Here is an 11,555-nt window from a genome sequence, read left to right as displayed (position 1 = left end):
TGACTCTCAGTATTCTCACCTATAGAATGGGAGCAAGAAGATTAAGGTTGTGGTTCTTAATGCGTGGTCTCCAAGGCAGCAGGAACAGTGTCTCCCCTGGGAACTGTTAGGAAATGCAAATTCCAACAAGCCCTCCTGGTGATTAAGTTTGAGAACCACGGGATTGGAACATCTACTCCATAGGCTTGCTGTGACCCCTAAAGGAGAGCCAGGTGTTTAGCTCGCTAACCGTGAGCAGCTGCTACTGCTCCTCAGCTGAGTGGGCCAGGAGTCTCCGTCTTCCAAGCTGGGCCAGTGAGGGCCCCTCTCCTGGGAGGTGGGAGTTGGAGATGTTGGACTCTGTGTCACCTCCGTGAAGGATGGGGCTAATTTCGGGGTCGAGGTGTCATTTGGGGGCACCTACTTGCCTTAACAGTCCAGACGGCCATTCTGCAGAGAGTGGCGCAGAGAAGAGAGGTCAGAGGAAAGAGCCACCCTGAAGGTGAAGAGTTTAGACTCCGAATGTCTGGCAGGAGGGGATGTTGGGCTGAAATGGGCGTGGCTGGACACACAGAGCCCTGGATTTCTGGCAGGTCTGGAAGCTCGTGGGAGGACACAAAAAGGGAACTGTTAGGAGTGTCCTCACTGCGGGGTCTGGTGGAGGACAAGAAGCAGGGGCAGGGTTTATGGGTCAAGGGTCAGAGGAACGTTGGTTCCACAGGAGAGCCAGGCAGCCTGCCAGCAGCTCCTGAGACAAGCAGGCAGGAGCGTGGAGCTCTGACTTCTTGGCCAAGGCTGGCTCTGCCGGGGTTCGTGCAGCAAGATGGGGTGCTCTGTGCACGTTCGACACCAGCAGCCAGATCTGCCCCTGGGGTGTGGTATAGCCCGGCATAGATGGACCCAACCGCAGAGGCTTGAGAACATGGACTCCTGAGGTCTGATGGGTTCAGGTGAGAGGCCTGGGGACTGCAGAGGGGGGCTGCGGAAGGGATTCCAACAGGTGTGCATGGCTAGGAGGCAGTACGTCCACAGGTTTTGCAAGAACTTTGAGACAAACAGCAGGCTCCTGTCAGCTGTGTGACGCTGGGCAAATTGCTTGCCCTCTCTGAGTCTTAGTTTACTTTTCTGTAAAATGAAGATAATACTATGTACCGCCTAGCGGTTGTGCTGGGGATTAAATGAGCTGATGTACATAAAGCACCAGATGCACAGTAATCAATCATGGTGTGTGATTATTGTTATAGCCATTATTACTAGACTCAAACGCCAGGCAGGCAGTTTGTATTGAAAGAGTTGAGCAGCAGAAAGAAGATCCAGCTCCTGGAGAAAAGATTCCAGGTCTCAGCTGGAGAGTCTGAGGTTGGAGCCGGTCACCAAGGCCAGGCCTGAGGCCCAGGAGATGGGACAGAAGCTGCCCAATGAATGGAGTCCTCAGAGATGGGCCAGCCAAACAGGAGCCTGGACTGGGGCTGTGGCCCTATGAGAGAGGCCAGAATGCTGAAATCCCTCCTACCTCAGGTCGGGATTGGCTGAGGGTCTTGATGGGGTGGGGCTAGTGGGAGAGGCTGAGGAGAGCAGGTGCAGGGCTGGGTCTCAACCAATCAGGTGATGATCTTCACTGAGTGGCTGCTGTGCATCCTGGGCTCCGAGGGGGTTCAGAGATGCGCAGGAGAGGGAGCTCCCGGCCCAGCTGGGGAGGCAGGGTGGGCGTGCACAAGAAGCCAGACGCAGGCTGTGCTCGCTCAGACCTGAACAAGTGAGACACGGGGAGAGCGGAGGTCAGAGGAGGGAGCGTGGGAGAGCCGCAGCCGTCCAGCTTCAGGGAGGAGGTGTGGCTTGAATGAGGTTTTAAAGGGTGGTTAGATAGGCAGAGTGGAAGGTCTAGGTGGGGAACGGTGAGCGGAAGGGCACTGAGGTGGGAAAGCCCCCGTGGAGTGAGGCTGAACGTCCAGGCTCCTGGGCTGAGACTATCCAGTGGGCAGTGGGGAGCCACTGAAGGTTTTTGAGCAGGGGAGTGACATTTATTCTAACTGGATGACTGAGCTTGTGCTAGGCTGGGAAGACACAGGAAGGGAGGGCATGTGGCGAGAACCAAAAGGGGAAGGCTGTGCAGGGGGCCCCTTGATCCCTTGGTGGGGGTAACGTGAAGGTACAAACACAAACCTCTTCAGGGGCTGGCCTAACATGTTGCCTTAAAAGAGGTCACAGGTCATCGGACCTGCCCTTGAATCTCAGCTCTGCTGTGGGGTTGTGCACACTCCCTTCATCCCTCTGCCCCTCGGTTTCCTCCTCTGTAAACTGGGCACAGTGCAAACCTATCTCCCAGGAGGAGTTGAGGATGAATGAGAGAATGAGGAAGGGGTCTAGTCCCGTGCTTGGAACACGGCAGGTGTTCCCACCCCCACCTCCCACTGTGTGGCTGCACAGAGCCTGCCAGAGTGTGGCCTTCCAGGCACCTCCAGCTACATGGAGTTTCTGCTTTCAGAGGTCATTCATTCATTGTTCATCATTCATTCAACAAGCATTTCTGAGCATGACACTTACTATGTGCCAGGTGCTGGGACACAGAGTTGAATTAGACTACTGGCCCTTGGCCTTGAAAAGTTTATTTATTTACTCATTCATTCAGCAACATTCATGAGCTCTACTGTGTGCTTTGGCCGGGCAGGGGTGGGTTGGGGGTGGAGCGAGCACTGCTGGCCGGGGGCGGGGGTGGCTCAGCCCCCCAGGTCATGCCTCCGCATCTGGGAAGAGCAGGAACCCGGAGAAGATGCTGTTGGCGCCCTCCATGCCCACCAGGGAGTTCTTGTCGGTGGCTTGCAGGAAGACACTCTCGCCCTGGTCCAGCTTGAGGACCACACCACCTGTGGTGACCTGGAAGGTATTGTAGACGTAGTCGCAGAAGGTGACCACCTTCTGCATGCGCTCCCGGCCCCGGACGAGGTTCACACACAGGTTCCCTCGGGAGCTGGCGTGATAGGTGAAGTAGTAGAGGCCAGGCACCCTGCAGGTGAACTTGCCGCTGCGAGGCTCATAGTTGTTGTTCTCGTTGGTGATGATGTTGTCGAAGCGGATGGCCATGTCCCGGCGCAGGGGACTGTTGACGGTTCTTGTGGCAGAGAAGGCGATTTTCTGGGTGGCCTTGTAGTCTCCTGATTCACCCTTGGGCCCAGGGGCTCCAAGGAGCCCCGGGGCACCTTTAGGGCCAGCAGGGCCCTTGGGGCCAACTTTTCCTGGATTCCCAGGGACCCCTGGGTCCCCTTTCTCTCCAAACTCACCATGGTCTCCAGCTAGCCCTGGAAGCCCTGGAAGAGGAGAGACAAGAAAAGCAAGGAGACCAGAGGTCACTGGGACCAAAGGAAGGAGCCCTGGATGGGGACCTTGGGCAGGGCCTGCCCCTCTCCGGGCCTGAGTCTCCCATCTGTAGGACACGGGGTGCCAGAGAGAGGCTCTGAGTCGAGTCTGTGATGTGCTTGGTGGGGTCAGATGCCTGTGGGGAGGGGGCAGCCCCTCCCTGAGGAAGGTGCCGGGCGTGCTTGGTCAGGCTGGGGCAGGGCCAGCGAGTGCCGTCCCTCTCTGCTCCCTCTCCATGGCAGACATCATTAATCGATCCTGGCATTCGTTCTCGCTGCACCTGCAAGTGCAGCCCCAGCAGCCACTGCCCCTGGTTTGGCACAGCACAGGATAGCACTCACTTTCCGGTAGAGTGGCAGAGCACAGGGCCTGAGAACGTGGGCTCTGGGGACAGACAGATGTGCTTCTCAGATCACATCTGCCATTATTAGTTCTGTCCCCTTGACTAAGTCACGTTCTCTGAGGCTCAGCTTCTTCATCCATAGAATGGGAAGGATGATATTTTGTGGGATTTCAAGGATGAAATGAGGTTATGTGAGGACAGTGGCTGGCACAGAGGGTTGCTCTGTAACTGTCGGGGAAATGAACAAATAAACCACATTTGACAGAGAGTTTTTCATGGTGGGGAGTCTCATTTGAACCCCACAGCAACCCCACGAAAGTATCATTGTCCCATTTTACAGGTGAGGAAATAGCGACTCAGAGAGGTGAAGCCACGTACCCCGGGGGCAAATTCAAACCCAAGACCGTGTGAGCACAGCGGTGCCCTCTGTCCGCCTGTATCTAATGGTAAGAGATCCACGGTCTGGCCTCAGCCTCAACGTTTGCTGGGTTACCTGGGGCGAGGCAGTAGCCTTTCTGGACGTCGGTCTCCCTGACTATAAAATGGGAATCAGAATTCTCTCCTGGCAAAGATAGCGCGAGGGCTCTGCAAGCTGATGGATTTGCAAGTGCTTTTGCAATCTTGAAGGGAGGCAGGAGATGGGGCCTTGGGCAGTGATACTAGTGTGTCCCCAAAGCCCGCAATACCTTTCTCTCCCTTTGTCCCTGGGGTCCCAGGCTGGCCATCGGAGCCAGGTATGCCAGGGATGCCTGGAATGCCAGGGATGGCCGGGTGCCCGGGGCAGCTGCTCTGGGCCCGGGAGACATCGAGCAGCCCCAGGAGCAGCAGCGGCAGCAGCGCCGGGAGGCCGCCCCACGGGGTCTTCATCACCACGCTGTGTCAGCTGCCTCCTGTGGGGAGAAGGCAGTGTGGGAGGTGACCCCCACCGCGACTCCTGCCACCCATCCAGCCCTCCATCCCTCCATCCATCCACCTTCCCCTCCCTCCCTCTGTCCCTCCATCCATCTGTCCCTCTGTCTCTCTCTGCCTCCCTCCCTCCCTCTCTCCCTCCTCCATTTGTCTGCGTGTTCACGGCTTGGCTGCTATCACCAGACCCCTTACAAAGTGCTGGAGATTCAGTGACGAATAAGACAGATATGTCCCTGCCCTCCTGGTCCTGTGCCCCTTTGGGCAAAACAGATGACAAACAGGTCAACACACAAGTAAATAGATATACGTATAGATGGTGATTTGTGCTCTGAAAGGGGAGGGCGCCGGGAGGCAGAGTGGCTGGGCCGGAGGCGGGAGGTGGCTGGTTTTGGTTGGGAAGTCCTGCCACCGAGAAAGTTTTCTCCACGGGCAAGGCCTCTCTGGGAAGTGACGTTCAGGCTGAGACCTGAAGGTTCAGGAGGGGCTGGGCGAGAACTTTCCAGGAGGAAGGAGCAGTAGAGGAGGGTGAGGGGTGGACAGAGGGGAGTGAGGGGCCAAGGTGACAGGAGGTAAGACTGGAGGGGCGGGCGGGGGCCGCTGGGAGGTTTGCGTTTTATTCCAGGTGCTCTTGTCCGTTAGAGCCTCTGAATCCAGGGTGCTGCTCACACAGGGGCCACTCTGCGTCCTGCATGGCATCCCTGCGTGGCATCCCTGCATGGCGTCCCTGTGTGGCATCCCTGCGTGGCATCCCTGGGTGGCATCCCTGCGTGGCATCCCTGCGTGGCAGCGGCTGTGATTTCTACACCAAACAGGACACGGAGGCTCAGGGAGGCCAAGTCACTTGCTTCAGGTCACACAGGAAGGAACGAGCCAACGTCCCTGCCAGCGCACCAGGCTCTGCTGGTGGAATATCCTGTTTCCTCCAAGAGCTGCGGCTCTGGTGAGAGGGCAGCGCCGGCCCCTGGTGAATCCCAGAGAACAGGGAAGGAGCCGGTGGCTGTCTCGATCCAGCGTCCCATGGCATTAATTCTCAGGACAGAAGGGGCCTGAAAACTCGTCTAGTCCAACCCTCAGCCTGTTGTTTATTTTTGTTAAATTGAGACCACATTCACATAACATACAATCGACCATTTTAGTGGCATTTAACACATTCTCAGTGTTGTGCAACCACCACGTCTATTTCCAAAACATTTTCGTCACCACAAAACAAAAGCCTCTACCCATTAAGCAGTCTCTCCTCCATCCCCTGCCCCCAGCCCCTGACAAGCACGAACCTGCTTCCTGTCTCTGTGGATTTACCTGTGCTGCATATTCCATATAAATGGAATCATACAACGTGTGACCTTCTGTGTCTGATTATTTAGCATGATGCCTTCCAGGGTCATCCACGCTGTAGCATGTATCGGGACTTCATTCCTTTTTAATAGTTCATTGTATGGATTTATGTGATATCGTAACATGTATATTTGGTCTTCAATCTGTTTCCTGGCACACAACTCCTAAAGTCCTTAGAGTCTCCAAAGTGATGTCTTTTGTTATGCCAGTAAGTTGACTGGTGGCTGGCAGCCCGTAGGCAGCTTCAGGATGGGGGCTGCTCACGGGAAAGACCAACGCAGGACTTTCAACGCCACCCCCAACCTCTGGGGAGGGGAGAGAGCTGAAGGTTAAGTTGATCAACAGTGGCCAGGGGTTCAATCATGCCTATGTCATGCAGCCTCCACAAAACCCCCCAAAAGACTGGGCTTGGAGAGCTTTCGGGGTAGCCGAACACGTGGGGGGGCTGGAGGGCGGCCTGGCCATGGAGCTCCGTGCCCCTTCTCCGATACCTGGCCCTATTTGTCTTGTCATCTGTATCCCTTGTGATATCATTTATAATGAACCTGTAAACGTGCTTCCCGAGTTCTGTAAGATGCTTTTGCAAATGAATCAAACCCAAAGTGGAGGCCATGAGAACCCCCAAGTTGAAGTCAGTCGGTCAGTTCAGGGGCCTGACCTTACAGCTGGTGTCTGAAGGGGGCAGTCTTGTGCCACTGAGCCCTCCTCCTGCGGGCTCCGCGCTCTCTCCAGGTGGCTGGTGTCAGTGGCGGAATTCATCGCGTGCTTGTTGGTGGGGAAAACCCCACACACGTTTGGTCACAGAAGATTCTGTGTTGATTGTTGCGATGTGAGAGCAGAGGAAAATATAGTTTGTGTTTTTCCACCCACAGAATATACTGCAGTTTGTCTACTCATAATGGACGGACACTTGGGAAGTTTCCACCTTTCCGCGGTTGTGACTAGTGCTGCTGTGAACAAGCAGATGCAGGGATTTGAGAACCTGTTTTTAATTCTTCTAGGTGTGTACCTAGGAGTGGAATTACCAGTCTTGTGTAATTCTATGTTTAACTTTTTCAGGACCTTCAGCCTAAATTCTTAAGTCTCCTCAATAACATCTCCGCCAAGGGCTCTTCCACCCAGTCCTGGCCAATTCATTGCTTAAACCCCTGAGTCAAACTTAAAGCCCAGACCCCAGGCTGGGCACCAAAGAAAGGAAGCCATAAATGTGAGTGTGACCTGTGTCCGCTGGTGACAAGTTTAGGCTCTGTCATCTGAAGAGAGGGTGGCTCAGGGTGTGACCCTGCTTATCTTTGAGTCAGCATCAGTTCTCACTCTTGCTGGAGCTTTTACATAACGGCAATCTGACAACTTGCATAAGTTGGGCACTTACAGGCGAGGCTCTGGGCCAAATGCTTTACGTGCCATTATCTAATTTGATTCTCTGGACAGCCCTTTGAGAAAGCTCTCTTATTCTCTCATTTTATAGAGATGGAAACGGGGCATCAGAGAGGGCAAGAACCTCCATTCAGGTTGCACAGCTCCTGTGTGGCTAGGAGTCAAACCCACACCCCTGGATCTTCAAACTCATGCTATGTTAAGAGGCCACTGTACCCGGTGGTTTCAATGTGGGCTCTGGAGCAGACAGCCTGGTAGAAGGACTAAGGCCTGGCGCATGTGAAGAGTAGCGCTGGCTACGTGGTCAGTGCTGGTGAAGGTGGCCCTCATCACGATTATTGTTGCTGCTCTCGGGCAGCAGACACTGACTTGGTGGTGGAGGCCTGTAGTGTCACAAGGAAATAAACACTGCCAGGGTTCCAATCAGGGCTCTGCCACTTCTTAGCCAAGGGACTCGGGAAAGTCACCTCTGCTCTCTGGCCACAGGTTACCCTTCTATGAAATGGGGACAGTGCTCATCTCTGCATCACAGGGCTGCAAGGACAGACGCGTCGTGGCTGGCAGCAGAGCCCGGCACGTTGGAAATGCTGAATGAACATGAGCTATTTTATTGTTATCACCATCATCCAAGAATTCCCGAGTCTTTAGACAGGAGGGAAGATGGTTGGAGAAGTGAGCAAGGGTTCGGCCCCTTTGGGAGACTGGGCTCAGGGGGAGGGGCTCTTTCAGTGTGCGGCGTCCCAGGGGTGGAGAGCGGCAACCAGCTGGGGGCAGGAGCAGGTCCAGCTGGGACTCGGCTTGGGGGGAAGTGGGAAGTGGGGTGAGGGAGAGGGAAGATCTCAGTTCTGGCCCATTTCAGGGGCCAGTGAGCCTCCAGCTTGGAGTAGGACATAAAACTCACCCAGTCTGACTACCCAGTCTGACTACCCCCGCCTTTGCCAAACCCCATCACCATCGTCCTTGTTTCTCACGTCCTCCACCCCCAATCTCCCAGCTTTCCGTCCCCTTCCCCCACAGCCGTCCCTTTCCCCCCAGCCTGCAGTCAGGCCGACTTGGCCTTGACGTCCCCCTCTGCTGCTTTCTGGCTGTGTGACCTCAGGCAAGTGCCTTAACCTCTCTGAGCCTCTTGGCGACGTTGGTTTCCGCCTGGCAGGGCTGCCGGAAGGATCAGAGGAGGCGGCACATAGAGGAATAGTTCCCCAGCGCAGGGCCTCCCACTCCCCCGCTGTGCAAACATCCCGCATTCCCGCAGTGCCACCTACTCAGCAGTGGCAGCTCCACCTGCACATCACATTATTCCCTAGAAGGGTCAAGCTGGGCTTTCTCACAGCCTGCGAGGAAACAGGAGAAGCAAGGTGCTGGCGGAGCGCGGGGCTGGGCGGAGCGGGACCCGGGTTCTAGTCCCGCCTCTGCCTCTGCTTTACTGACAAATTTTGAGCCAGGAAATGCACCGAGTGCTCGGTGAGCTTGATCTCCTGGAGGGCCCACAGCACTCCTGGAAGGTTCTGTTGTCCCCAGAGGGGTCTCGGGCTGAGAGAGGTTAGGTGACTTGCCCAAGATGACCAACGCTAAGGCGGGAGCTGGGCTCAGCTCAGGTGTGTGAGCTCCCAAAGGCCTGTGCTGCGGGCTCCCTGCCCACCCCCTGGGCAGTAGCACCCCCCCCTGCACCCCCACCCAGGACTGATCCCATGGGCGTGGGATCAGGCCCAGCTATCTGCGCTGTCAGACACCGCAGGCAGCTCCGAGGCCGGGGATGCGATGCCGACACTTAGGGAATGTCCACCCTCCACCATGCTGGCCCCACCGGCCAGTCCCCCGGGCGCCAAGCCCCGTGCTCACCTGGGGAGCCGCGTCCTCTGATGCTGCAGGCCTGGCCGGGAGTGGGAACGGGAGCCGGGGGCCTGCTGCCCTCCGTCCAAAGCGGAAGTTCTCCTCTCCAGAGGCGGGAAGGGCTTTTCCCTGACGGTCCCCTCCCCGTCACCCCCGTCCCCCCACCCTGCTGCCCTCAGGCAGTTTCAGGTCCCATTTCTGCAGCCCAGAGGGGTTTACTGTAAACGGGAGGGTGGGGGTGGGTCTGGTTCTGCCGACTCAGCAGCTGTGGGCAGGACAGGCCGTCCCGGGGCAGCGTCCACAGCTGGCAGCCTGCCCGCCAGGGCGCTCTGACCTCATGATCTTCTGGGGGGGTGGAGGGGTGCCCCACAGTGATGATAATGTGGCCGGCCTGGTGCCGGAGCTTGGGATTGGAGTCAGAGATCTCGATTCGTATTCCGACTCTGCTACGTACCAGCTAACGTTCCCAGCCAAGGGAACCCAGGGGAGCCCCAATTTCCTCGGCTGTACGATGGGACCATAGTTGTGCCTGCCTGCGCTACAGATCTCACGGGCCACTGGGAGGATAGCGGGATGATGGAGGAGAAAGGGTGTGTGTGTGTGTGTGGCAAACTGTAAAGTGCTGTGCACATGCTATCATAATTGTTCATATCACTTCATGTCCCAGGCTTCCGCTTTCTGGGCTCATCTCTTCTGCTTCCTTCCCCTCTGTACGCTTGCTCTTTCCCTGTTCTTAGAAAATAATCTAATAATGAATTTTAAATGTGCTTGTTATTTATTTATATACTCTATTTATTTATATACTCTATTTATTTATATACTCTATTTATTTATTTATATACTCTATTTATAAACAGCGTACCTTTGTTTCTGTACGCTGCAGGGGCCTGTTGCTTCCCATGGGTCCTGGGGTCGCACCAAGACAGGCCTAGACAGGCCGAGTGACCTCAGCCCACCCCCTCATGTTATATATGGGGAAACTGAGGCCCAGAGGGGCGAGGCATTATTTAACGAATATTTATGGTTAGCCTCTGTGTGTGAGGCATGGGGAGAACCCTAAACAAATCAGCCGTGGCGCCCATCGCCGTGGAGCCTGCCTTCTGCCGGGGGAGACCGGCGTTAAACATCGAGTGGCACAAGCCTTCCTTGCTCCTCTGACGACTGTCACAGAAAGCAGCGACGGCTCAGCCCACCGCGTGTGAGTGGCCAATGCAGGACTCGAAGCCGGGCGTTCCTGGCACTAGGTACCAGCCCTGTCGCTGTGGCTGCCGCCGGGCAGTGTGACACCCCTCGGGGAGGGCGGCCCGCAAGCCCCAGGAGCTGGAGGGCCCCTCTTCACAGCCTTGCGTGGAGGTAGGAAATCCTTGTGGATGCTGACGGTGGACAGGACGAGCTCACTGCAGTGGGCGATAGGGGAGGGAAAGACGAGTTTATAAAACCGAAAGGTCTCTGGGCTCAGCCAACGACAGCCCCAAAGGGACCAGGCCAGGCGCAGAGGAGACAGCGGTGGGTTCTAGGGCAGGAGAAGGGAGTTAGTCGGTGGCAGGTCCAGAGGTCCAGCGAGGGCTCCCAAGGCCACTTGGGCCTGGACTCTAATTCCTTGGTGGCTGATGGCAATGGGAAAAGATCAACTTGAACTTGGGGCAGGAGCAGTGAGACTAAGAACCGGCAGCGGCAGAGAGGTGGGTTGAGAGCCTGCGCTTTGGAATCAGCCACTCTGAAGTTTGACTCCCAGCTCTGCCTCTTCCTGACTGCGTGGCCTCAGGCGCGTCTCGTGCCCTCGGTTTCCTGGTCTGCAGTCAGTACGTCGGAGGCCGGAGCGCCGATCTCCCGATCTCCCGGGGCTGCGGTGGGGCCAGGAGGCAACCCCGCGTGTGCAGGGCCCGGCCCTTGGCAGGCACCCGTGCAGACATGGACAGTATTATTTATGTGGCAGGATCCTTGCAGCCTGGAGCAAAGGAGCTGCGCCTGGATGGAGCGGGGAGGCTGGACCCAGGGGTCAGGAGCTGAGGGGTCCCTGGGCCTTGACCCCTGAGTGGGAGTCAGCCGGTCTCTGTACCCATAAAGTCGCTGGCTTGCCTCTCTGATAGAGCGGGGTTCCCTACAAAGAGTAGAAAAAGAAACCCAAATCCCTCAGCTCCTCGTGGTCTGAAAGAGGTTCCTGGCGGGTTCGGGGTGTCTTGTTCTGGTCCCCGCCGCACCCCATCCCGCTCTCCTGTTCCACGGGACGCTCACCCACCTCCCCTCGGCACAGCAGCCGAGCTGGCATTTTCAAACGCCGGCCTCTCCTGGCGAAGAGAGGACAACAAGGAAACAATTATGGAAAATAAAAATGGCACAGAAAGTGTCGTTTCCAAAGCACAGGTTTCTGATCTGACACTGTGGCCTACATAAACGGTGTATTGATTTTCTAAACAAAAGAGAAGTG

General features: G+C 56.4%; 1 protein-coding gene across 1 annotated transcript; it reads right to left on the bottom strand.

Annotated features, from left to right (window-relative positions):
• Window positions 1-2,467: 2,467 nt before the first annotated feature.
• C1QB (complement C1q B chain) lies at window positions 2,468-9,268 on the bottom strand. Its single transcript, XM_069477442.1, has 3 exons — window positions 9,137-9,268; window positions 4,363-4,566; window positions 2,468-3,284 (listed from the first exon to the last, which is right to left on the bottom strand). Exons 2-3 carry the CDS (start codon window positions 4,541-4,543, stop codon window positions 2,710-2,712), a joined length of 756 nt encoding a protein of 251 aa, XP_069333543.1. The 5' UTR covers window positions 4,544-4,566; window positions 9,137-9,268; the 3' UTR covers window positions 2,468-2,709.
• Between the last annotated feature and the right edge of the window lie 2,287 nt (window positions 9,269-11,555).

Source organism: Eulemur rufifrons, chromosome 8 (assembly GCF_041146395.1).
Source record: "Eulemur rufifrons isolate Redbay chromosome 8, OSU_ERuf_1, whole genome shotgun sequence".
Classification (NCBI taxonomy): Eukaryota; Metazoa; Chordata; class Mammalia; order Primates; family Lemuridae; genus Eulemur; species Eulemur rufifrons.
Note: the sequence above shows the minus strand (reverse complement) of the source record. Positions and strands in the feature narration are given on the sequence as shown.